Raw genomic sequence first — 27138 nt, 5'->3', positions numbered from 1 at the left:
TTTCAACTCTCACTCGCTTCGAGGCGAAGGAAAGATCGAAATCGAATTATATTCCTTCGTCTTTCATCGATTCTTGTTACGTTAATTTAATTGGAAAATCCATTCCAAATAAGGAAACTTTCAATCAAAGGAAATCCAAATCAAAGGGGGAGGAAAGGAATAAATTGCGTAATGTAAAATGGATCTCAACGAATTGTTTGACCCGCAGGTAACACAAGTGACATAAAACAAAGTCTAATCGAGGCAAGGAACGTGGGCGAGGAGATCGCAATACACAATGCACACGTTAACGGTAGACGAACAGAAAACCGCACAGGTACCGGATGCTTTCATGAATAGGCCCATTGTGAGCCAAGGGATTCGGTCCGAGATAACTGCATACGCTCGTTGCATCCGGTCCTCGCCTATTTATACGTCGACAAACGTTGGAAAAAAAAAAAAGGTTGATTGCTCTTACCCTCGAGGCAGGGTAAGCAATCTTTTCTACACCAACGCAATTTCCTCGAACGTGACAACAACCACCGAATCGAAAGTTCGATCCTCCTTCGAGAAATCCAATAATGAATACATTGTACACGCGTTTTCACAATAGTTCGATCCTCCTTCGAGAAATCCAATAATGAATACATTGTTTTATTTTCACAATTTTGGAAAAGAGCGTAAAAAGATGTATGGAAGGACTTTGTGGAGGATTGATTCTCTAAAAGGGAAAGTTGGTATACGAAAAATATAGGTTTAATATTAAATATACGTTTAATTAAATGTGTACAGTTGATATTCTACTTAATTATTCGTTAAAGTAACCTTTTCCACCGAGGACGATTTCCGATAAATGCCACGTTGCAATTAAATTATTCAACATGGACGAGACACGAGACCGATCCTAACCTAAAATTGAATCGAAATGTCAGCGGTCCTTCGAGACGGAGTGAATCCGAGAACGCACTGGATCTTGGAATATTATTGGAACTGGATCTACTGGGCAGGCCCCCGTATCTAATGAGCCAGGTTTTATCGTGCGTAACAAACGACACGGGTGTTATTTGAGTTATGAAATAATCGATTTCGCGCCAACTACTCAGCCACCAGCTGGTAATATTAACTCGTGATAAAAAGTCTTATTTAATGTGCATAATCATTTGCTAACGCGAGCCGCGAGTGTGAAGTAAAAACATATAAACAGCACAGGTATATAGGATGGTTCGTGCCATTAGTCCAACTTTTTTCCTCTCGAATATTTGTATTAGGAAATAAGTGGCTTATAATTGTTAATTGTTCGAACGAGTATAATGGTAATAATAATTTCTTAATTATTTTTATTTGTGTTGATTCCAGAAACAAATAGAGAAAAAAAATTGATGTACAAAAATTTTGAAATTGAAGTTTTATTTATCGAGTTGCAAGAGTTATTAAGATTTAGATCGAAGTTAGATGAAACGAGATGGAGAGAGAATGACACTTGCGCCACGGTGTGGCGGGAAGATGTAACGAAAATAATGCTGTCTCACTCTAGCTCGTCTCGCTTCATCTAGTGGAAAATTTGCAACTTAACGGATAAGCCTCGTCCAATATTTTTATATACGTCAATCTTTGTATTCGTTTTCGCCTCTAGAATCGAATAAATATCCTAAAATTCCCTACGTAAAAATTAACGAATTATATTTCCTCCAAAACTTGTCTAGAAGTGAAATATTAAGTTAAATATTTGAATAGCTTTGAAATGATGATTCGTATTAATCTTGCGTGTACGATATTGATTTTTAAATAAGAAACAAGCCGAGCAACGAATTATAAATAAACAATGTTAAACATCGCGCCTATTAAATAGTTTTAATTATTTAAATCGATCGATGTGTTCAACACATCGATGTTACGCTTAATAAGATTATTAAATATTAATTATTCGGTCACGTTTGCAGAGGGGAAGGTCGAGGTGTCGCGTGATGGTAAATATTTGAGCACGTTGGCACCAGGAAAGGTACTTGGCGAACTGGCAATTCTCTACAACTGCAAAAGAACAGCTACGATAACAGCGGCTACCGATTGCCAGCTATGGGCCATCGACCGACAATGCTTCCAAACCATTATGATGAGAACTGGCCTTTCACGGCAGGCCGAATACACGGATTTCTTAAAGAGGTAATAAAAGTGTTAGGTTGCATATATGCAATCTTTTTTAAAATACAGACACTATTATTATTATTATTATTATTATCATTCCAAGGTTAATAATTACAAGCTTTAATGAATCGATAATAAATCTCCTCTCTAGTTTGATATTTATTAATGTTGTAAGGGAAAAAAAGTTCATCTGATATGTAGAAAAAAATATATTACAAAATTTTTCAAATATACCGTAGAAATTACACTGTGAAGAGAATCTTATTATAAAGTTTTTATCTTCCCATTGTTATCTTATTTGATGATTAAACAGCTTATGAATATTCTACAATAAGATTAATAAATTTTTATCTTATATACTTTTTTCATATAAATCTCGACGAACGATCGAGTATAGAATAATAGGGAGGATAATGAATATTTATTTATTCGAATATTTCGTTTTAATTAGTAAAAAGATTTGTGCAAATAAAATAACTTATTATTATCCTAATATTTCGTCCCAAGAGTTTTGACAAATGATGATTTATAAAATAATTTAAACCATGAAATGTTTAAAATTAATCTGAATTTAAACAAAATTTGATCATGAATCATAATCATCATCATCATTGCGATGAAGAATAATGAGAAACAATAAACCAACGATTAAATTGGTGAATAGTTTCGTTTGTGTTTACTAAGAAAACTATATACATGTATAAATAATAGACAAAATGAATATTAATACCAGTTTTTCATTAACCAATTTTTTTATTTTTAGGTATTTTTTCCAATATTCCCTCTTGTACAAACAATCAAATCTCATTAATGGTGGAGAAAATTAATAAATGTCGATCAACCGACTCGAAATAAGCAATTTTCTGTCCTCTAATAGATCTTTTGAAAATTAACTAACCAGCACGAAGTTAGGTTTTTAACGAACGTCTCGAATTTTTTGTTTCAGCGTTCCTATCTTCAAGAATTTGCCCGAGGAGACTCTAATAAAAATTTCAGACGTATTGGAAGAGGTAAATTTAAATATCTTGATCATAACTCTTCTCTCTCTTAATTATTACAATTATACAATTCGTTTCCAAATCCTAATTTCCTATAACATTTATTTGTATTTATTTTATCGTAACACGTGTAGCAATAAAAATAATATTAACCAATAAAAATGTAAATATTATCGTACAAAAATATTTTCGTAAAAGAACAACAAAGGGTATGTATCGATGCAAAGTTAAAAAGATAATAAAATATTTGCCCGATCTTTCTTTCTTGATAATAATTTAAAGTCATAAGCACGAAAATATTATCATACAATGTACTCTTGTAATCCTTGTTCAAACTTTACTTAATATATTCAATATCCCAAACATCCTTGTATCATCTATTTAATTATCATTTTTGCAGACTTTTTACAACAATGGGGATTACATAATCAGGCAAGGAGCGAGAGGAGACACATTTTTCATAATAAGCAGAGGACAAGTCCGCGTCACGATAAAACAGCCCGATACACCGGAGGAGAAATATATCAGGACCCTAAGCAAAGGCGATTTCTTCGGTGAAAAAGCTCTTCAAGGGTAATATTATTCGCTTTGAACAAAGAAAAAAAAAATTATAAAATTAAACTTTTAAATATTGAATAATAAAAATAATATTAAATTTAAGAAAAAGTAATATACATACTACTATCAAATTGAATTCCAATTTTCAAAATTTCGAATCATTCTTGCTTCCATCGCATCCGTAATTGAAATCTTTCGTACGAATGCATCAACGCCCACGCAATGATTAAATCGCGCGGAACGTTTTCACAGGGATGACCTGAGGACGGCCAACATAATCGCCGACGATCCGGAAGGAGTGAGTTGCCTGGTGATAGACCGTGAAACGTTCAATCAGCTAATCTCGTCCCTGGACGAAATTCGTACACGATACAAAGACGAGCTCGTCGAGCGTAGAAGGTGAGTGCGTATCGAATCTACGCCACGTAATTCGATCGCGCGTGTGGCGAAACGTGGTGTTATTATTAATAACCGCGTTAACTCTCATCGACGCTAATTATACACGGCCATAATCGCGATCGTGAATCGTCTGTTAAATCCTCCATCTCCTCTATATGTGTATGTACGCATTGTGTGTGTTGTGTATGTTTCACGCTTACCAACTAGGATGGGAGAATAGAGCGTACAATATCAGAGTAAGTTTTTTAGGTTATGATACATGATACAGCGTGCTAATGATTCGACGATTGAGCTGCATGTTTTTATTTATTTATTTATTTATTATTGTTATTTCTCTCTTTGTCTTTTAAAAAACATGTTGGCAATTTGTTTTAACAGCCGCATTGCGATAGAAAAAATAATAACTAGCAGTAAATTTTATCTGGCATGTTGGTATTAATGTAATTTAAAAGCGCAGTAATTGAGAATAATTTTATTTAATTAGATCTTTAATTCAACATTTTTTGGAGACAAGATGATTAAATTTATTTCTTCTTCTTTTTGTAATAAGTAGAAGTAAAAATAATTGATGGTTTAAGATTGTTTAGAAATAATCAATATATATTAATTTCCATTTAGTTTTTGTAATTATGGTTAAATTTTTTTTTAAAAAACTTTTATTCTGTGCTCTTCGAGCACGAAAGAAGTAATTTAATATAAAAAAAGAAAAAGTAAAGAGTAATGAACGAGCATGCTCACATATGTATCTGATAAAATACAGGTTGAACGAGGAATTCAGAGATCTAAGACTGCAAGATCTTCGACCATTGGCCACTCTTGGTGTGGGCGGTTTCGGAAGAGTCGAATTAGTTCAAATAGCTGGCGACAGTTCGAGATCATTCGCTTTGAAACAGATGAAGAAAGCCCAGATTGTTGAGACGCGACAGCAACAACACATTATGTCAGAGAAGAGAATTATGGGGGAAGCTGATTGCGATTTCGTGGTAAAGTTGTTCAAAACGTTCAAGGATAGGAAGTATCTTTACATGCTGATGGAAGCCTGTCTTGGTGGCGAGCTTTGGACCGTTCTAAGAGACAAGGGTCACTTTGACGACGGCACGACAAGATTCTACACCGCTTGCGTCGTAGAGGCATTCGATTATCTTCATTCTAGGAATATTATATACAGAGATCTCAAGCCGGAAAATCTCTTGCTTGACAGTCAAGGGTGAGAAAGTTTTTTTTTTTTTTTTATGTTGGAATATGAAGAGAATTCTTTTAATCTTCATTTTCATTCGATTATTTCTTTTTGATTGATGTTAATGATATCTTTCAGATATGTAAAACTCGTCGATTTTGGTTTTGCCAAACGTTTGGATCACGGAAGAAAGACGTGGACCTTCTGCGGCACGCCTGAATACGTTGCACCGGAAGTTATATTGAATAAAGGACACGATATCAGTGCCGATTATTGGTCTCTTGGTGTTCTGATGTTCGAACTTCTCACTGGTACACCACCGTTCACCGGTGGCGACCCGATGAAGACTTATAACATTATTTTAAAAGGAATCGACGCTATAGAATTCCCTAGATCTATCACGCGAAACGCGACTGCGTTAATTAAAAAACTCTGCAGGTAATAATTAAACTCTGATAGAAAAATATATCTATTAATAATTATATGTAATTGATTTATTGATTAAATGTTCACGTTATTCACATTTATCTATTTTATTTATTTAAGGGACAACCCAGCAGAACGTCTTGGTTACCAAAAGGGTGGAATTAGCGAAATACAGAAACACAAGTAAGTGTATATTAATATGATAATATAATTGTACAAAAGATAGGGAAGAATTTTTTATTAATAATTGTATATATTTATATTTTGTTTAGATGGTTCGATGGTTTTAATTGGGAAGGTTTAAGAGCAAGAACCCTTGAACCTCCGATCATGCCGCGAGTTCAAAATGCTACAGACACAACGAACTTTGACGAGTATCCTCCAGATTCAGATCCACCACCACCTGATGATATATCCGGATGGGATAACGATTTTTAGTCAAGATCTATTAATAATTCCTTTAACGAAATTGCTCTTGAAAAAAAAGAAGTACGTGAAACTTCGAACCGTGTTCGACAAATAGCGAAAAAAAAAAAAGTTGAAAGATCGGTGGAGAATGCGAGAAATCAGCATCTGCATTTATTCAATAGGCTAATATGTGATGCATAGATAACATCGATCGTCGAGAAACATGATATGGATAAAGACGAAACTGGTCTGTGATAAAAGAATCAGGCCATTAAAAAGTAACTTTTTTTTTCAAAAAAAAAAAAAATCCCCGTGTTCGTTACGTAATCTATGGATGTAAATGATCGCACCGTAATATCTAAGGAGGCATAGGAATTTTTTACGCAAGACGATTATTAAAATCCATAAAGATTATTGATATATAAATTGCATCCGATTTAGAAAAATATTTACACACACGAGCTCGCGTTCGATAATAAAATAAAAATTCGAACGTGGCATCGTGAGATGCGCACTAATGCGTCAAGTGCCATATCTAAAAATGGTAAAAGTCGAATACGATATGTGTGTATAGAAAGAATGACCATACGACATGCACGATATACAGCTTAGCTCAAATTGTAAGAAACATCTTGCCATCGGATTCTTAAATCGTGCACTCGGTTTCGCAGAATGAATCACATTGAATTCTTCTCATAACCGATTAATTGTTGTTTGATTTACTTTATAGTTTATTGTAATAATTCTATTTTAATTAATTAATACGAAAACGTGACTCTTGTAAATAATTGACTATAAATAAATAAATATATATATATATATTACATATATATACTTAAAGTTCAATGAATATCAATAATAAAGTTTTATTAATGCTAATCATGCGTAATTGATTAAATTTGCCGAAATACCCAATTTGAAATTAGAAAGTTAATCGAATAGAAAAGATTAAAATACTCTTATATAAAAATTATTTTAAATGCTTTGCACGAACAAATTTATTTTTATAATTTATTTGTCTACTTATTAATTTTGCAACATTTTATTTTCAAATCAAATTATTCAGTAGAAATAAAAAATTTTATTTCTACTAAAATATTTATCACAAGAAACTTATATAGAATAATCTTATATTAAAAATATAATACAATTGAGTTTTTCGATTTCTAAATTAGTATTCTACGTTTTAATCTCATTATTTTAAGAAATTCTTAAAATTTTTTAAATATCAATAAAGATTAATGCGAGAAGAATAAAGTTAGGGTAAAAATTAGACAATCAGCGCCATCTCTAGAATACTAATGAAACATAAATATAAAGAGGACATAATAATAGAAAAAGGAAAGAGATATAGTAAAAATGACTAATAATGCCATCTCTTGAATGCTTTTAGAAAGATAATTTTTAAAGAGATGTCTTTGATCTACAAAAGATAACATTGATGATTAATTTTTAATCCAACTCTACTCTTTTTTTATTTTCTCATTATCATATTTGTTTCGAGGCATTCCAGAGATGGCGCTGATTCAAAAATTTTTATCTTGTCCTTCTTTCATTATTTACTCTTCTTGTTTATATTAGAAATTGAAATCATTATTATCATAATAATCATATCATATTTCATAAAAATAATCATAAAAAATTCTTAAAAAATTCTCTGGTAAACAGTTTATGTTTCATATTTTGTAATTATATGTAGAAAATATATATGTTACTTAAAATAAATTTATTATTTAAAATAAACAAATGTTGATTTTACTTATTTATAATTATTATAATATAATTTATAACTATTATATATTTTCATTTTTTTATGATTAAGAATAATTAATTAAAATTATTACAGAATTTACATTATGTAATAGAGATATATATTTATGAAGATATGTAATATGTATTTAAAAATTTTTAAAAATTTCAAAATTTTGTTTTTAAATATATTCAATACATATAAAAATTAGAAAATTAAAAAAAAATTATATATGAAGTACTATTTCGAAATAAATCTATTTAACTCTTTTATTATTAAATAAATCATTAAATGAAAAAATATGATGAAAATTAAAAATTAAAAATAGAGGGAAAAAAACTTGTTTACAATCTTGAATTATAAATTTTTTTTTATATTAATATCTTTTTTATTTTTTTATATATTAAAGTAAAGAAAGTAAATTATCTGAAAAATAATAAAATTTTAAATATAATTCATTTTCATAATGAGCAACATTATAGCAATACAGAACTAAAATTCTCGAATTATCAACAATGTTATCAACCAATAGCTAGGATTGTAGCCTCTATCACGTGACTTAGTTTATTTATCTTCTACAAGGACTATCATTTTGAAAGTATTTAGTACTTATCTACACGCCGGTTATACTTTGTAAATATTATTTCTTAAAAAAAATAAAATTTTAATCAAGGTAAGTAAAATATTGATTAACGTTATTAATTAAATTAATAATTTATATTTTTTTAATAAATTGAAAATAAATAAATATATCTTAAAATATTATTTGAAACTTTGATCAATAAATTGATATTTTAAATCAATATACCATGTGGTATATATCATAAAAAATTATTTTTTGTATATTATAAAGTTAATCTTATTATTTATAAATAATTATTAATAATTTAATTTTTTTTGTTTTTTTATCAAAAAATTATTATTTATTTTGAAAAGTAAAGAAAAAGAATATTAATATATAATTATATTAATTATTTATTTACCTTAAATAAATATATTATTACATATTTTAATTCATTTTTATTTAATTTTATTTCATCCTTTTTTTTTATTATAATATAATATTATATTTATTTATTTTCTTTAATATGATATATTTGAATTCTACAAATATTTTCTAAATTTTTACTTTATTTAATTATAAATAATTATACCAAAATATGATTATATTATATTATATTATAAAAAAAAGAAAAATATTTTTAAAAGTTATTTGTATTTAAATTTTATATTTTAAGTTCTGTTTCTATATTTTAATATTAAATTATTTAATTTTCTCTCCTAATTCTCAATAATAAAATATTACAAAAAAATTATTATAAAATAATATTATATATATTTACTAGTAATTATTTTATCATATTTTTATCAATTTTCATTATATATATTTAATATTATATTTTAATATTTTTATATTTTTCATTCAAGAAATACCAATATAACTAATTTGATAATGATTATTTTTATATATTTTGTATGTTATATATTTATTATTATATTTTGTTTGTTTTTTTTATTTATAATATATAAATTGTATATATCATATGTATATATAAATTATTATAAAATTAAAATAAAACAGAATTTTATTATAAAATAAAATGTCTTTATATTTTCTTAATATATTTAGGAAAAATGGAAGCAGATAAGCAATTTGGCAAAGGAAGAGGAAGTATTTTATTAAAACTTTTAAAAGAAAAAGAAAAAGTTGAAAATGAAGAAATATTACAAGGGATATCATCTACATTAAATGCAAGTAATAATGCCAAAGAATCAAAAAACCAAACAGAATTTAATCTTCAATCTGTAATTGAAATTCCATCAAGTTCTACAATAGGACGTGGAAGAGCTAGTTTGTTGCAAATATTAAAAGAAATGAAATCTAGTGAAACATTACAGTCTAAACCAATACAAACAATTAGTTCAGGTAGAGGATCTTTGCTTAGTAGACTTAAAGCAACTAGGTATGTATTTTAATTATTATATAAATATATACATATGTATATATATATATATATATATATATATATATATATATATATATATATGTAATAATATAATAAGAAACATGTGTAAAATTAAAATCATAAAAATTTTTATCTTATTAGATATACTGAGTCCAATGTTGAAACATTCGTAAACTGAAAATTCTTGAGGTAATTTCAAGGTAATTTCAACACATTTGATTGTTGATATAATATTATAAGTTGCAGTTCAACTAGGCTACATATTTTAATTAGTTAGTATTTTTTGTTAACAATGTATTAGCAAAGTCATAATAAAAATTTTTGCAAAGAAAAATGTTTGAAATCAACTCAGGAATCTCCAATTTACGGATATTCCAATATTTTTGGGATTCTTCATATATAATGAGATATTATATAAAAGCTGAAGTATTAAATATTAGAATTCATTTAAATATTATTTGAATTTGATTTATTTTATTATATTTTTCAAATATTTATCTTATATATTTATATATTTTAGTATATTTCAATATTTTTATTATAATAAATTTACAATATAATATTATATAATTATTAAATATATTATAAATAATAATAGATATTGTAAAATTTAATTAATTAAGACAATGTAATTATTAAGACAAATAAGTAAAGTATTTAATAAGTAATTATTGTTTAATAAGTAAAGTATTGTTTTCAATAAATTGAATTATATATTAAAAATAAGCAATAATTTTTAAATCATTATATATAATATTAAAAATATTTTTATTGTAATAAAAAGAATAAAATGTTCAATAGAATATTTATTATATTATCAATCAAGTTATGTAATTCAAATTTATTTTTCATTTAAAAAATCTTTTGTTTTAAAAAAAAGAAATACTACAAAAATATTATAAAAAAAGATATTTAACATGTAAATAGCAGAAGAAAATATTTTTTATAGTTTAAATGAAACAAGTCTTCAACAACCGAACATTGCTAAAAATTCTTCTGATGATGCAGGAGTAGTAGGTAAATTATCTGATATTACGATACAAGAAAATAAACCTAAATCTGAAGCATCATGTAAACCAATGTCTCATCAAGGAACTGAGGGGGAGCCGTAAGTATCAATATATATATTTGTATATGTAATTAATAATTACAACAAAATTTAAATATAGGTTAGAGAATAGTAATCAATTTTTAGAATACAATTGGGTGCTAACTATATTAACCTTAAGTTAGATCCTGCAAAAGGACTATTTAATTATGAAGTTAAATTTAATCCTGACATTGATTCAAGACCACTTCGTAGAAAACTTCTTAATCAACATGTACAAGCACTTGGACGAACAAAAGTATTTGATGGAGTAACACTTTATCTACCACAAAAATTAAAACAGGATGTAAGTAATGAAAATCAAAATATACAAATATATACAAATAGAAAGGACTTAAAGTTTATAAAACCATATTCTATAAAAATTTGTTAATGATTAAGTTAAAAAATAATAGATTTCTATTATTATATAATATAATATAATTTTTAGATAAATCTTTTTACATCTATACATCCTATGGATGAATCAAAAGTGGAATTGAAAGTGATATATAAAAAACAACAAAGTATATCTGAAAATATTCCATTTTTTAATGTATTACTTGGTCGTGTTATGCGAGCTCTTAGTTTAGTTCGCATTGGTCAACATAGTTTTAATCCAAAAGGAATACATTGTGTACCTCAACATAAATTAGAAGTATGGCCAGGATATGTCACAGCTATCAATGAATATGATGGAGGTTTAAAATTATGCATAGATGCACGACATCGTGTCATGCGGACAGAAACAGTACGTGATATAATGTAAGATTAATTAATAATTTTATTTAAATTTTAATATTATGAAATTAATTTTTTCTTATCATAAAATACATGATGCAGGATGAAGTTTGGAGGAAAACCAAATTTTAAAGATATCATTATAAGAGAATTAATTGGATTATCAGTTTTTACAAGATATAACAATAAAACTTATCGTATTGATGATATTGCATGGGATAAAAATCCTACATATGAATTTGATAAAGGAACTGACAAAATTTCTTTAATAAATTACTATAAATTACATTGGAATTTAGAAATAACAGATAATGGTCAACCACTTTTAGTACATTGTGCCAAAAATAAATTATCTACTGGTGAAGTGAGTAATTTTATTTTAATGACGAAATCAACTAAATATGAAACATAAATGTCAATTACTTGCATTCTACAAATTTTAAATGCAGACACAAGAACAATTGATATTGTTGGTTCCTGAATTATGTTACTTAGCAAGTTTGAGCGACAGTATTCGTTCAGATTTTAGAGTAATGAAAGATCTTGATTCATTGACTAAAATGTCTCCCAATGCCCGATGTGATGTATTCAGACATTTTGTAGAACAAGTACGAAGTAATAGTGTACCACGAGAAATATTATCTGAATGGGGTTTAGAATTGGAATCTGATATAGCAGAATTTACAGGTAGAGTTTTTGGACCTGAACAAATACAATTTGCTAATACAAAATTTATACCACCACCGGCAAAGCCTGCAGAATGGAGTTCTGCAGTATGTAGAAATACTGTTTTAAGAACTGTAAGTATGTTTTTATATATTATATGTTGATAACATAATCTAATATTTAAGATAATTATATTTTTAGCCTAATTTGAATCATTGGTGTGTTTTATATTGTCAAAAAGATACAAGATGTACACAAGAGTTTGTTGGTATGTTAAAAAATGTTGCAAAAGTTATAGGTATGAATGTGAGAGAACCACAGATGATTTGTCTAAGAGATGATAGAATTGAAACATATGTACAAGCATTGAAGAAAAATATTGACCAAACAGTTAATTTAATGGTCATTGTATTTCCTACAAATAGAACTGATAGATATTCTGCAGTGAAAAGGTAAAATATTTTATACATATATATTAAGATTTTTTTCAAATTAAAAATATATTTTTTGATGTCTAGAGTATGCTGCGTAGAAATGCCTGTACCTTCTCAAGTCATTATGTCTAGAACTATTTCTCGTGGTGATAAATTAAAGAGTATAACAGAAAAAATTGCTTTACAAATTAATTGTAAATTAGGTGGAGCACTTTGGGCATTAGCTATACCTATGGTATACAAATATTTATAATTTTTTTTAATTTTAAAGACATATAATATTAAATTTTATTGCAATATAGGATCATTGTATGATATGTGGAATAGATGTATATCATGCAGGCGTTGGCCAATCAATGAAAGGTAGTGTAGCTGGTTTTGTAGCAAGCTTAGATAAATTATTAACATCTTGGCATAGTAAAATTTGCCTACAAGGTAAACATCAAGAGTTAGTTGATATATTGCAAATATGTTTAATTTCAGCAATAAAGGCTTATTATAGAGTAAGTAATATTCATTTATGTATATATGTATATTTATTATATTTGTAAATATTATTACCATTAATTATATTATATTATTATTAATTATTATTTTTATTTTATTTATTTTATTATTATTTTATTATTATTTATATTATTATTTTTTTATATTGTAGCGAAATAAACGTTATCCAGATCGTATTATTGTGTACCGAGATGGAGTTGGCGATGGACAATTAGATACAGTTGCTAAATATGAAGTAAAACAATTATTAGCAACATTTAAAACTATAGAAATAAATTATCAACCAACATTAACCGTAATAGTAGTTCAGAAACGTATTAATACACGGTTATTTGAAATATCTGTAAGTTTAAAAAAAAAAATTAAATATTAACAGATTAAATTTTTTATCTATACAAATAAAATTATATATTTAGTCTACAGGACTAAAAAATCCTCCACCAGGAACAATTGTGGATTCTCATATAACAAAACCAGCTCTCTATGATTTCTTTTTAGTTTCTCAGAATATACGTCAAGGTACAGTATCACCTACTCACTATATTGTCATTTATGACAATAAAAAGATGAAACCTGATCATATACAACGATTAACATATAAGCTCTGTCATTTATATTATAATTGGCCTGGTACTATAAAAGTACCTGCTCCTTGTCAATATGCACATAAACTTGTTTCTCTTGTTGGTCAAAATATACAACAAGAACCACATTTATCACTTGCAGACACATTATATTATTTGTGAGGTATATTTACCTATGACTGAAACATTTTTTTATTAAATTGTTAATTAAAATTATTAACAATACTCAGTACAAATTAAATATAATTTTGATATAATAAATCTCATATATTTGCATATATATAGTTTCAATAATTAATAGACTAAATATTAAACTATAGATTTGAAAAGTATTATAATAATAAGAGATAAAACTATTATTCTTTATAAAATAGTTCATTAAGTCATCACTTTTTAAGTTTATATTAGAGTATGAAAATAATATTGACAAAAGTATAGTAATTACTTGATAACGTATAGTAATTACTTGATAAATTTTTTACAATAATTAAATCAAAAATTATCTTACATTTTTTGAATTTATAATTGTAAACAATATTCAGTTCAAAGCTAAATTTTATTTTTAGCAATTATATTGAATTAATTTTTGCAATTTTAACAAATGTTTAAATAAGAAATATTTGAATAAAAATAGTTCATGTAATGTAATCCAAGATATATTGTATATCATTATCGTAATTATTATGTATAAGATTAAAATGAAATCTTTATTTTATAATACAAAGAAATAAATATCTTATATTTTTGTTATAAATATAACTATTATGACTAATTATTTAAATTTTATTAATATTTAATATCCTTTTGAATACATTAATTATCATAAGGCTAATGCCTTGAATAATTACTAAATAACCATACACGCGATATGAATCATAAACAAAAAATTTCAAATTTAAGCAAGTACGAACTTTGGATTTTATATATGAATATCGAGTACTTATTTTCGCTAAAATATGTATTTTATTAATTATTAATATATATATTATTATAACATCACGAAAATATATGACTAATTTATATTTATTTATTTTTACTTTATAGTTTCATATAAATTTAAAGTACATCAAAATAGGTTTACTTTTTCAAGTTGTGTAACATTATATATCATTCTTCATTAGAAACTATACTTTATTCTTCAACACTGTATTAAAAACGATTAGTATAGACAATTAATCTAAAGGAATTTATTTATGCTTATGTATGTGTTTACAAACGACCCTGCCGATGAGGATCCAATACCCAGAACTACGCGAGCGAAATGCGTGTATCCATAGTCGTCCACCTTGACTTGAAAGTACGCATACGTGTTCATGTAAGCATACGTCTCTATATTATGACGTTCTATGTAGTGTGAGATATTAAAGAAAGCAATGGCGTAACAAAAGTGGCGTAATTTAAAACTAATATTGTCATGATATCGCGTGTATTTTTTACGTATATTATTATTTATCATACTTGTTATTTTATTTATTCTTCGATTCATATATATAACCTTATTATCACAGATAAAATAATAAATTTTTCGTAAAGATATATAACCATAAAAAAAATTTTTCAAATTATTTCAAATTAAAAATTCACAAACAAATTAAACAATAAAAATAGATAAATATTCGTTGATATAGTAATAAATCTATCGATAATTTATATTTGTTAAAAGAACATAATTCAATTAAAACGATCTTCAGAAAAATTTACCGCAATACGGTATTTAGTTGATACGATAGTTACGCCATTGAAAGGAGACAACCGCATGTGTACGTAAATACGTACGTACGTATGTGTATTTACGGTCGTGGCGTATCGCGTATCGAGTCGCCGCCGTCGCTGCCATTCGAGCGGTTAGCGCCTGCGTACATCTTGTTTACAACTGCGGAGCTTACCATACACATGACCTTTACAAGATGGACATGAGCGCCTATTTAGCTGTCTAGGCGTGCGACGGAAAAAAGTTCAAGATACGTGCGTGTCGTTTGTGAACGTCGACGTGTACGAAAGAAACCGTGAAAGCGTGTGATCTTTAAGTTAATTATCAAAGAAAACAGTTAAACCACACGTTTGTGATCACAGTGACGCGGTATTTGTCGCTCGCACGCGGGCGGAAAGGGGAGAGAGGGATGGTGGGTACGAAAGGAGACCCGAATTTTTCACCTCAAGCAGATGTGATTGTAGTGAACAGATTTCGCGTATGTCCAATTGAAAGCTGCGTTTAGGACACATCATGCGTAATGCTACAGTGTTATTCACCACATCGTGAATTCCATTTGTGTGTTTTCGCAAAGTGCTCGATATATGTATAAGGGGTGTGGGAAGAGGAGTGTGTTCTCGCATCGACCTGGAATGCTGCCGTGTTTTGATGTGCCTACTATTGCGCATGAAAAAAATTGTCCTGCCCTTGACAATAGCCTATTTACCCGAAGCAGACCGCCTTTATATCGTGCTTATTAGTGATAAGAGGGGTTCAACCACCCACCTGCGTGTGCATCGCCTGTCCCTCTCTCTTTTTCTCTACCTCTCTACATATTTCCTCTAAACGTACTCGCAAACGAGCGAACGGCCACGAGTGCGCGCGCGTGCACTCTTTCGCGTGTGTGTTGTACACGTGAAAACGCCCGCGTGTGTCTGCTCTCTGTATCATCGTGTATACAAGTATTTCTTTATATGTGTCTGTGTGTGTTACGCGCCAACCATTGTGGACCACGCAATAAATTTTGCATTATTTGACGCGATAAACAGGTGCACAAATAATTCTAACTCGAAAAAGAAATTCCTTAAAGTTTTTGAATAATTCTTTAATGAAGATATTCACAAATGCAAAATATGTAAATGGTGACGAATACTGTTGACCTCAGATTGCGTGTAATCCGTCGCCCTAGGATATCGCCAGAGTTGCGAGTCGCGGCAAAGGAAACTAGACAAAACCGCGTGACAGGTGGAACTTCGAACCTACTAACAATTACGATCATAAAAAGCTGAATAGATAGCTTTTGTGTTTATCAAGAAATTGATACAAAGAATCCTTGACTTTCATCGACAGAATTAACCGTTTCCTAATTCTTTAACCTTGGAAAACACGGTTAGTCAATAATACACTTTTGTCTGAATTGCATCGAAAAGACAGATTCATGCGACGCTCTTAGTACATATTAAGTGCACATGCACTGTGGTGGCGTGTTATTGCTTATTTACCCCCGACACGTGCTTCCACCGTTGGCGTGCTTCAAGTACAATGATATCGACGACAACCTTTCCATGATAAAAGCAGGACAGCAGACACGTTGCGCAAAAAAATAATACAATTGTCCAACAATTTAAATACGATTTGTTAAATTTCTATCATGTTAATGAAAATAGTGATATCCATACGATTCTATTTATTGAAATATCTATGCCAGTGAAAAGATCATTTCTAACGGAAGTGTGTCCTTTGAACTAAATTGCTTTAACAACGTGGGTGGGAACGCGCATTCTACTACGATGAAGAATTGACATAACATGTTTGAATGTAAAATATGTGTTATAAATTGATTATCTATAACTTGTGTACCATTTAAATGGTACAATATAACGTTTATCAGAGGAATTGCAAAATTCTTCGCGACAACGGCCTTTTCGATCGTCATTGGGACGATGTCTTCGAGCAGGGGTTTAGTCTCCCCTTCAGGAGGTCCCGTTGTTCTCTGCGGTCACGTGAAGAAACTAAAGACTCAAAAGAAAAAGTACTTTGTACTGCGTGGCGAAGCACCAGGATATCCAGCATGTCTTGAATATTATGATAGTAAAAAGAAATTTGAAAACAGACAACCACCGAAACGTAGCATTTTATTGGACAGTTGCTTTAATATTAATAGACGCGTAGATACTAAACACAAACATGTTATTGCATTATATACGAAAGATGAATGCTTTTGCTTAATTCTGGAGAGTGAAAAAGAACTGGATGAATGGTTAAAAGCGATGCTTTTACTTCAGAGCGGAGATGTAGCTGATGGAGAGCAACCTCGGCCTATATTTGGTAATGCGCTATTATTGTTTGAATTAGAATTAAAATGCATTGAAGACGAAATGTTTCATATATGAAAAAAATTTCTAAATTTAAAATTAATAATTGACATTTATAATAGATACATCATATACGATATAACAATAATAATGTTTTAATTTATATCTTAATCTTTCAACCAATTGTTTTATTATACTATTTTACAAATGTTATTATTTGTTATTTATTATCTATAATTTTATGATACAAAATCGAAGATTTAAATAAAAAATGTATTTGTTTTTATATATAAATAAAAAAGAAATATTTTTACGAATGTTATAATTTTATTACAATTTTTTATGAACATATCTTATTAAATATTTTTTTAAATTTATTAATTATATTTTATATTAATTGAAAGAAATTACAAAATATAAAATAAAAAATGATTTTTAATAAAAATTTAATAAAGATTGTAGATATTATATAGATAATAAATTATATATATTATATAAATAATAATTTATAATTAATTTAGTAATTTATAAATAATTCTTATAGAGTTTACAAATATTTTGATACATTATATATGTATATATAAAACATTATGCAATTTTTTAATGAATTGTAAAATTAAGTGAATATAGCTCTTTTTTAATAAATATAGATTCATAATTATTTTATTGATTTATTGATTTGACAATATTACTATACTACTACTATACATACTTACTTTACTATTACACATATTATTAATTGTAATGAGAAATTAATGTAATATTTTATTTCAGAACACGTATGGCAAGTTACAATGCAAAAAAAGGGATTAGGTGAACGAAAGAATATTCATGGTCCCTATAGACTATGTTTAACTGATAGAACATTAAGCCTAGTAAAAATTGGAGCAAAGGATAATTCAGATTCTATAGAATTTCCTGTAAGCTCATTATCTAAATATAGATTTATAAAAAAGATTTATAAAAATAAATTTTTATTATTTTATTAAAAAAACAGAAACTAACAAAAAATGTTTGTTTTATAGCTAATTTGCATCAGAAGATGTGGATATATGGATCGTATTTTCTATATGGAAGTAGGTCGTTCAGCAGTCACTGGTGGTGGTGAATTGTGGATGGAAGCTGAAGACAACAATATTGCACATAATATGCATGCTGCTATTATGAATTCTATGAGCAATTCTAGTAGCAGTAAAGATGATGTGGGACCACGTCAAAGAGTGCGTAGTTCTTCTGCTACTGAAGCTAGCAAGCCAATTTTTGTATTACCACATCGATATACTGGACAAAGATTCTATAATTCACCATTAGGTAAGTTTTAGTTTTGAGAAATTATATTTTTCTTTAAATAATTTAACAGAATATCAGTTATGGTTTATAATAATCTTCTCAAAAGCTGATCTCTAAAATATATTTTTCATTTATGTAAATATGATGATGTGTTTATGATATTTTGATTTTATCTCGAATACTAAACATTTTACACAGAAATACCTTTGTACAAACATTATCCTATAAATCCTTTTGTTTTTATGTGTAAGTTGTCTTCTTTTTCTTTTCTTTTTTTTTTTCTGTTTTTTTTTTTTTTTTTTTTACATCAGACCATAACTGCACTACATTATATGCCTTGATATTGGCTGAATCATGAACTGTACAATTGAAAACTCAGCTTTAGAATAACACAAATGGGTTGCGGGTATTACAGAGGAACACAGGACGCACGAGGAGCAGGTGGACCCAGTTCAAGATCAAGAGCAGTCTAATCAGACTCAGAGTACCTCTTCTTGCAATACAATCACGGGTCTGTTTTCTGTCATTGTAGTTGTATGCTTCTTTCTTTCATAAGATGTGGGCATCAAAGGGTGATAAACACAATTATAATTCAACATATTCAAATTTATTGTTAGAGAAGTTTTGTTATACACAGCCTGTCCAAAGATTTTTGATTGAAAAAGGAATTGTATAAATGAAAAATACATAATTCACTCTTAATGATATTTTATTATTTTCTATGAATATTTGAAAATATTTGAATTGATTAAAACATTGATAACATATGATAAAAAATTCAATTTAACGTGATTTGTATTGTATTGCAAATTGTATTTAATATTTCTGTAAAATAGTTCTATAATTTATTTAATTTATTGATGATTAATTGAAAATTTTTCCACGAAAAATATAAGGTTTTATTGACAGCCGTGCTTGAAAGCGAGTTCCTAGTATTGCACAATATGTTTCAACATTCACATGACGTTAACGGACATACATATTAACGAGGCCGAGTAGAACAAAAACAAATGTATTGCATACTTTAAAAACAGAAATTCATTTAATTCCTAAAAATTGATTAATGATAATTCTTTTATATAACTTTTCACGTTTATGATGCTCTCGTACATATAAATCATTATTTTCTCCAATAAATTTCTTTTAATCGAGTCTCAATTATTATCAACGTATATTAGCACGTCGATTAAATTTTTATAAGAATGGAAAAAGAAAAATAATTGTGCGACAGTGAGAGCTGTGTGGTTTGCAGTCGTTGCTGGTACCGGGGCTGGTGGGACTGCTGGGATTGCCTCGACTAATACCAACTGTGCCACTACCGCTAGACGTCGTCATTCGGTAGCGAGTCAACCCCATTCCATCAATAATTCCCAATCCGTTCATGTTACAACAACAAGTACAACTACAACAACTACCACTACTATTACCATCACTATGACCGCTACCGTGACCACCACAACCACAACCGCGACAATATCCCATCAGAGAACCTTGTCGCTGCCCTTAGCTGCCATTATCAATCAAATGCAATCATCTAAAAGATCAGTTTTACGCTGTATGTATTTTTGTTTCGTCATAATCGATAAATCAGCAAGAGATATTTGTTTCTCTTTCAGTGTCTTTGCCTCGCTGTTTCCTGTTTTTTTCTATCCCTTTTACTCTCTTTAACTCTTTATCCCCTTCTATGAGAATCCAAATTGGAACATATTCGAAATCGAAACTACTTGTTGTTGCGTCACATTATATAATTTACGATCTCTTCACGAGATCTTCGCGTTATCGTGGATATGCAAGCTTCTATTCGCATGCGATCAATTGCACGATATTTCATAATGAAGAAAAGCTTCCTTTTTCGTTCCTCTCGTTGTGGCAAAACAGTCAATGGAATATTTTATACATATTTTATACAATATTCAATTTCTAATGATGTCATGTTTTCTTTTTTTTTTTTTTACCAGATTTCCCTTTACCCTTCTTCATATGCAAAATATTTTTCCTTGACTACTTTTTTCTTTTTCGCAATATATATATATATATTTATATCTTGCGTGTTGATAATATACATATATATGTGGTATATATATATTTCGTCTTACTATTCCCATATTTGGAAATATCTTTTTAATCATTGTTTATTGCTTGGTTTAAAATACATGTTTTAAATGAATAACAAACTATATATTTTAATATGCGTAAATATTATACAGATCTATGGAATCATTTGAAATGAACTAACCTGCTGCTATGCTGGGAGGATGGCTGCTTTTCGAATTTTGTTTGTTAAATTAAATAATTCTTGACGATAAATCTTATTAAATACATTTCTAGGTGCAAATGGGCGTGACAGATGTGACAGCTTGCCATCGAGGGGTCGTACTACCAGCGAAAGTCATCCAACATCGATAATAAGCCATCCTAGGAGTTCTCATTTTGTTTCTCATGTGATGAGACCGCATTCTATGTACGTGAAAGGCGTTTCCTATTCACCGCCAATCTCTTCGATGCCTATTAGTCCTGCTTCCGGTGCGTGTTCCACGGATTCTGCAGGATCCTCTCTTTCAATGGATGATGGTGGTGAAAATGTGTTGGAAGAGGGTACTGTTTCAAGATATGGACATTCTTTGACGCCTGACGAACCTGTTATTCTGGAGGAAAATGGCGACGATTATGCTCCGTGGTCCACATCACATTCGCATCATAAATATTCACCAAATTTTAAATCTCATTCTCCTTCCCAGGTGAGTCCAAATAAAGTTGATAGACTTTAAAAATATAAAATAAGGTAGTTTTAAAAATTTATATAAAACTTGATTTTTTTTATTGAAATACTTATTGAAACTATATTGTTTTAATTAAAAATAACGTATTTAATATATTAAAATCTTCTTCATAGTCTCATATATATATATATATATATATATATATACTTACATATAAGCTTACTCACAATTATGAGTCATTTTTAAGTGATGATTAACTATTCTTAGCATTACAATTTATATTTTTAGTCATTCTTGGCACAGTTTAACAAGATTTCGTTATTTCATAGATTTTCTTGAAAATTTATTTTGTTTTAACAAAAATTAAATTTTTAAAATGAAAATATATGTTCAATAAACTAAAATTTTTTATCAAACTCTTATTTTCAGTTATTATATGTTTATTTTACTTCTTTATGATATAATTTGAAATTATAAAATGTATTTTTATGAAATATTCCATCAAAAATAAAAATATTTAATTTAAAAGAAAATCTAAGAACTAACAATAAGAGTTTATTGTTAAGTAAATATGTGACAACATGTTAAAACATTGAAGATTATATTGCATCATTATTGTGAAATTTTATCATTTAATGATTGCATCATTTAGTAAAGATAGTGACAAAATAATAACGCGCACAATTTTACTTGTATTTACAGCAAAGTTCCTATTTAGAAATGTGTAGTCCTTGTGGATCGAGTCCTGGCCCAAGTGGAGCTTACATGCCAATGAGTTCAGGAACAGGACACTCGCATTCACGAGGATCTTCACTTGTAGAGGAGTCAAACACTTTACCAGAAGGTTATGTACCTATGGCACCCGTTGGAAATAATGGATACGTTGACATGGATCCTTCGCATAATCACAATGGTCATTTTCCCGATGATCTGTCGCATGGTGGCAGTAGTTGTTCCGTCACTTCTGGTACACCTAGCACAGATTTACGCTTTTCCGAGTATCATCTAGATAAAGTAACAAGTTTTCTTCCACCTGGAGACGATTTGCAAGCGAGACCAGCAAGAGCCTATTCCATTGGTTCTCGACCAGAACCTATAAAAAGTCATCGTAAGAATAGGTATAAAACTTTATATTAATTCTATTTGTTTGTAGCATCGAAAGAAAATTTCTCATATGAATATAGAATAATTGTACCTTTATTTGATTTTGAACAGATTGGATATTACTCAGCAAGACGTTAGTAGAGTACGAGCATTCTCTGTAGGTAGCAGATCCAAAAAACCTGAACTCGGGAAATTAGTGAATGTAGTTACTGCACCATTACCAGTTGGTTGTGAAAACTCGAGTTCCAATAAATCGAACTCTGCACCGTTATTATCGAGTTCTTGGGGTCATAATTCCGGTTGTTCTATAACTTCTGAAAGAATGGAGGATCTAATGGAATTGGACTTTACGAAACCCAGTATTTCTACAACCTTTAATTCACCCCCTTCATCTTATTCACAACCGCAATCTCAGTCACATTCGTTCTCTACTGCCACTGACACCAGTTCCTATGTTGATATGTCTCCTGGACAACCACCCTCGTCGACCACTGCCCCATACGTGGATATGAGCCGCATAAATAAGGTATTTTTGAAATTAATTTCTTTCTTCACTATGTAATACTGCATGTACATAATCTATATATTTTTGATTTTAAATTGATTTTGCTGTAAAATTAATTCGCTTTTCGAATTAATTTTTTAACATAATTATTTATTTTATATTAATTTTTGAGTGCTCCATTACGTTTTTTTTTCAGATTAATCGTAATAACAATAATAATACAATCACTGCCAATCAAAATCATAGTCACATTCATGTATCGTCCTCTGCTTCCATACATAAACCCGTAATTACTACATTGAAGCCGGTGGAAGAAGCAGAAGGACCATACATGAGAATGGATGGTATAATGGAGGATTGGTCACAATCCGGTAGTAGCCCTAAGTTAATTTCATCGCCTATGCAAGAAGAAAGTGTGCAATCAAATGGACCGCCAGGTAAAAGATTTGTTTTTGAATTTTAAAATGTATTAATTAATTATTAACTACTTTTCGATACTAAATTATGCAATTTAATATCTCTTGAAAGTATTTATTTATATATTCATTAATATTTATATGATGTGTTTTAGGAGCCACGAGAACAGCACCGGTCGATCTTCCACGGCGTCCACCTGCCGACTATGTTGATATGAATTTCAAGCCGAGAACAAGTTTAGAACAAGATTACATAAATATGAACATGAGCAATCGAAACAATCGTAAACCAATGGCAACGCGAACCGGTAGTCGTAAAGAGAAGTCACGTTCGCAGCCAATTGCGATCCAAGCGGGAAACAAACCTATAAAAACGCCTAGTTTCTTACCTTTAAACGGAAGTCCGGAATCGGAAAGTTTAGCGAGCACACCCGCATCTCCTCCCCGAGCAACTCCGACAGGTTCCTCGGCGACTATTTTCCCTTTCTCCTTGAACAGTCCTCAATCGCCCGAGAAATCATTTACGCATCAAAAGAATACCGATGAACTGAAACCATCAGAACTGAATATGAACCTTAAACATAATAACGATCGTACTATTGCAGATGCTACGAATGGTAGAGTTAGCACGATCAATTCTATTTCTGTAACAGATGCAAATAGTAGTACTTTGTCGAAAGTAATGATTAAAGATAGAGCATCTAGTCCTACAGGGAAGGATAATCAAGTTAATCGCATAATATCAAACAACTCGTTGACCTCGCAAGATAATACATTGAACAATGTAACAAAAAAGTTTTCTGATTTAAACGTATCGAAGCCACGTTTGATCACTGCGTCCCCGAACACCAGCCCCACGTTATCCGGCTTTAAGCCAACTATTGAAAAACAACCATCGTCCCCTAAATTGCCAGATGAAACACCAACACCTACACCTACCGCGATGCCAAGTCCATTAGAAAAAGAGAATTTTGATAAAGTGCAAGCTGCTGCGGAAATTTTGCACTATGCTAGTCTAGATCTTCCTGAAGTTGGTAATGCGGCACCTATGTCGCCAGCATCCCAAGAAGGCTTCAATTACGCTAAAATCGATTTCGCTAAACTTAAGCAAAACTAAACAATTATACATATATATGTATATATTATATATATATACATATATATGTATATATCATACACATATATATATATGTATATATTATACACACACATATATATATATGTATATGATGGCATCAATGTAATATGCGTGTGCGTCACATGTCATGAAATGCTGACTTTCTTTTTTTGATTACATTGACAAGTATCAATAGAACAATCGATCGTTCTAACATTGGTCGAGCTAAACGAAAAGATTAATTAGATTAGAGTATTGGTTGTTAAAATAATTAATTTTTTTTTTTTCTTGTTCTCAATTTTTAAAAATGAGATCATTTTATCTATTGTATACGGTCCCCAAAAAAGTGAGAGATTACCAATTATAATTTTGGTGACTTCGTATCTGATATTGTTTTTTTATTGAGCATGGTAACGATTATGGGAAATATTGTTATAAATTTAATCGATCTTTCGACTCGGAGACGAAATATATTTGCATGTTGTTGTTTTCTCCAATATTCTCCGATTTTTAAAACGTTTTGTTTCTTTTTTTTTTCTTTCTTTCTTTTTTTATACGAAATGTTTTTTCGACGAGTAACATTGATATTATTAAGCAAAAATTTTATCCATTCTATTTGCTCTACGAGCAAAATTTGTTTTGTAAAAAGTATCTTATCTTATGTATAAAAATATATATATATATATAAGATATATTTTAAATTTAAAAAAGTATAATAATATTTACCGGTAATTTTAAATCTATTTATAGATATTACAGCGATCGATTTAATGTTATTAATCATGTTAATTTTTGTAAATTTAATTGGACAGACCTTTAATAACGTTATACTACTAAAAAAAATATGTAAGTGAACAAATATTTCTATTTCTCAGCAGACGAGAGACGAGAGCGTTTCTGGCCAATGTTGGATCGATGTTAAATTTTAAAAAAAATTTTTATTTCAGGCAGGTGTACACTATTTACAATGAACATATACGTATTACATTACGATTCACGCTTTTACGTATGAAATTATCGAAATACTGTTTTCACGTCATATTTTCACACACATTTATTGTACATTTGAATAAAAAGTGTACGTGCTCGCGCCCGTACGTATCTCTGTTCATGTTCATCCAAATACACACATACACATACGCATTTACAGGGTAATTTCTGTAAAAGATGGTACAAGATGGTGGAAAGGAAATGATTGGTTATGTAAAAATAAATTAAAGACCAGTCTTGACGGGACGTTGTTGCTAAAAAAAAAAAAAAAAAAAAAAAAAAGAAAAAAAAAGGAAAAAAAAAGTAGAAAAGAAAAATGTTTCTTAATACTACCGATTTCATGAATTCGATTTTAACAGAGACACTTCTCCTCGCACTTTAAGAATAGTTTGGATATAAATTATATCATATCGTGTATATATACATATTATGAAGATATATATATTATATTATAATATAATATATATATATATATATTACGTTATATAATACGTATATTATTAATGGTTAAAGCAGTGGATATTGCTGTTCTTCATTATGCGATTCTTACATATATATGTATGTGTGTATATATATATATATATATATGTATGTATATATATACGTATATATACATATACATATATACACGTATATAAAATAATTACTTGGAATGCTTCTCTGAAGAGATAAAAAAAATGACATGTTGATTGTATTATTGTATAATAATGTTGTTGTAACATGTACATTGTTCGATTTAAGATTATTATTTGACTGACACTAGTTGAAGTAAGTTTTTATTTTAAAAAAGAAAAAAATCGAAGCATACGCGAAATCATTTTTTGTTGCAGATTAACAAGATGTCCGTCCAGTTGAAATAGATCGCGTTATAATAACTTTTTAGTTTCCTGGTAAAAGGAGTTCTGTTTGATTTAAGAATTAACATGTAAATATAGACTCTTTTGCAAATTATAAAACTTGAGAATTTTATTGTTTTACGATCATTAGATTGTTACTTTTTCTTTTCTTTTTAAATTTTTTTTTTCTTTTTTTTTTTTTTTGTATTAAAAGACAGTATTTATTTTTTGATCATTAAGTTTTTTTTTTTTTTTCCTTCAAAAGAATCGATTTTTATTGATCAATTATCTATTCGTGAATGATTTATAATATTATAATCTTATGATGAGAG

At 28.9% G+C, this 27138-nt stretch overlaps 3 protein-coding genes across 10 annotated transcripts in view; all 3 read left to right on the top strand.

The window, feature by feature from the left end:
• The window catches only part of For (cGMP-dependent protein kinase foraging), a 79874-nt gene extending 73429 nt beyond the window's left edge, over positions 1-6445 (top strand). For 3 of the 4 annotated variants that reach the window (XM_026444521.1, XM_026444524.1, XM_026444523.1), the window contains 8 exons: positions 1920-2139; positions 3068-3131; positions 3520-3692; positions 3930-4076; positions 4837-5283; positions 5392-5691; positions 5800-5862; positions 5952-6445. In XM_026444521.1, the coding sequence (XP_026300306.1) occupies positions 1920-2139; positions 3068-3131; positions 3520-3692; positions 3930-4076; positions 4837-5283; positions 5392-5691; positions 5800-5862; positions 5952-6117 (1580 nt within the window). In that variant the 3' untranslated portion in view covers positions 6118-6445. 4 annotated transcript variants of the gene reach the window in all.
• Positions 6446-8362: 1917 nt separating this feature from the next.
• Positions 8363-14099, top strand: LOC725111 (piwi-like protein Ago3). Of its 3 annotated transcripts, XM_026444765.1 has the most exons (13): positions 8363-8510; positions 9468-9801; positions 10754-10912; positions 11000-11198; positions 11343-11656; positions 11735-11996; positions 12082-12432; positions 12500-12750; positions 12817-12967; positions 13035-13095; positions 13216-13235; positions 13391-13582; positions 13656-14085. In XM_026444765.1, the coding sequence occupies exons 2-13, from the start codon at positions 9473-9475 to the stop codon at positions 13983-13985; spliced, it is 2619 nt and encodes an 872-aa protein (XP_026300550.1). In that variant the 5' UTR covers positions 8363-8510; positions 9468-9472; the 3' UTR covers positions 13986-14085. The 3 variants fall into 3 exon arrangements, with proteins under 3 accessions (XP_026300550.1, XP_026300549.1, XP_026300551.1); XM_026444764.1 differs by having other exon boundaries at positions 13035-13235; positions 13656-14099; XM_026444766.1 differs by lacking the exons at positions 8363-8510; positions 9468-9801 and adding an exon at positions 9953-10004 and having other exon boundaries at positions 13035-13235; positions 13656-14099.
• A 1514-nt stretch (positions 14100-15613) lies between these two features.
• LOC408438 (insulin receptor substrate 1-B) lies at positions 15614-26926 on the top strand. Of its 3 annotated transcripts, XM_006565041.3 has the most exons (10): positions 15614-17841; positions 18603-18748; positions 18854-19139; positions 19534-19629; positions 20371-20673; positions 21447-21856; positions 22541-22956; positions 23054-23468; positions 23644-23884; positions 24019-26926. In XM_006565041.3, the coding sequence occupies exons 1-10, from the start codon at positions 17457-17459 to the stop codon at positions 24978-24980; spliced, it is 3660 nt and encodes a 1219-aa protein (XP_006565104.1). In that variant the 5' UTR covers positions 15614-17456; the 3' UTR covers positions 24981-26926. The 3 variants fall into 3 exon arrangements, with proteins under 3 accessions (XP_006565104.1, XP_006565105.1, XP_006565106.1); XM_006565042.3 differs by lacking the exon at positions 20371-20673 and having other exon boundaries at positions 15619-17841; XM_006565043.3 differs by lacking the exons at positions 19534-19629; positions 20371-20673 and having other exon boundaries at positions 15623-17841.
• The last annotated feature ends 212 nt before the right edge of the window (positions 26927-27138 follow it).

This window comes from Apis mellifera, linkage group LG13 (assembly GCF_003254395.2).
Source record: "Apis mellifera strain DH4 linkage group LG13, Amel_HAv3.1, whole genome shotgun sequence".
NCBI classification, from domain to species: Eukaryota; Metazoa; Arthropoda; class Insecta; order Hymenoptera; family Apidae; genus Apis; species Apis mellifera.
The sequence above is the reverse complement of the archived record's forward strand: the minus strand, read 5'-3'. Positions and strand labels throughout refer to the sequence as shown.

Bases quoted from the DNA above. Each gene is read 5' to 3' on its own strand.
- LOC725111 (XM_026444764.1), top strand. From the start codon at position 9,473: ATGGAAGCAGATAAGCAATTTGGCAAAGGAAGAGGAAGTATTTTATTA. The intron at 11,657-11,734 runs GTAAGATTAATT...TACATGATGCAG, and splicing joins GAAACAGTACGTGATATAAT to GATGAAGTTTGGAGGAAAAC. The intron at 12,433-12,499 runs GTAAGTATGTTT...TTATATTTTTAG, and splicing joins GAAATACTGTTTTAAGAACT to CCTAATTTGAATCATTGGTG.
- LOC408438 (XM_006565041.3), top strand. From the start codon at position 17,457: ATGTCTTCGAGCAGGGGTTTAGTCTCCCCTTCAGGAGGTCCCGTTGTT. The intron at 20,674-21,446 runs GTATGTATTTTT...ATACATTTCTAG, and splicing joins TAAAAGATCAGTTTTACGCT to GTGCAAATGGGCGTGACAGA. The intron at 23,469-23,643 runs GTATTTTTGAAA...TTTTTTTTTCAG, and splicing joins ATATGAGCCGCATAAATAAG to ATTAATCGTAATAACAATAA.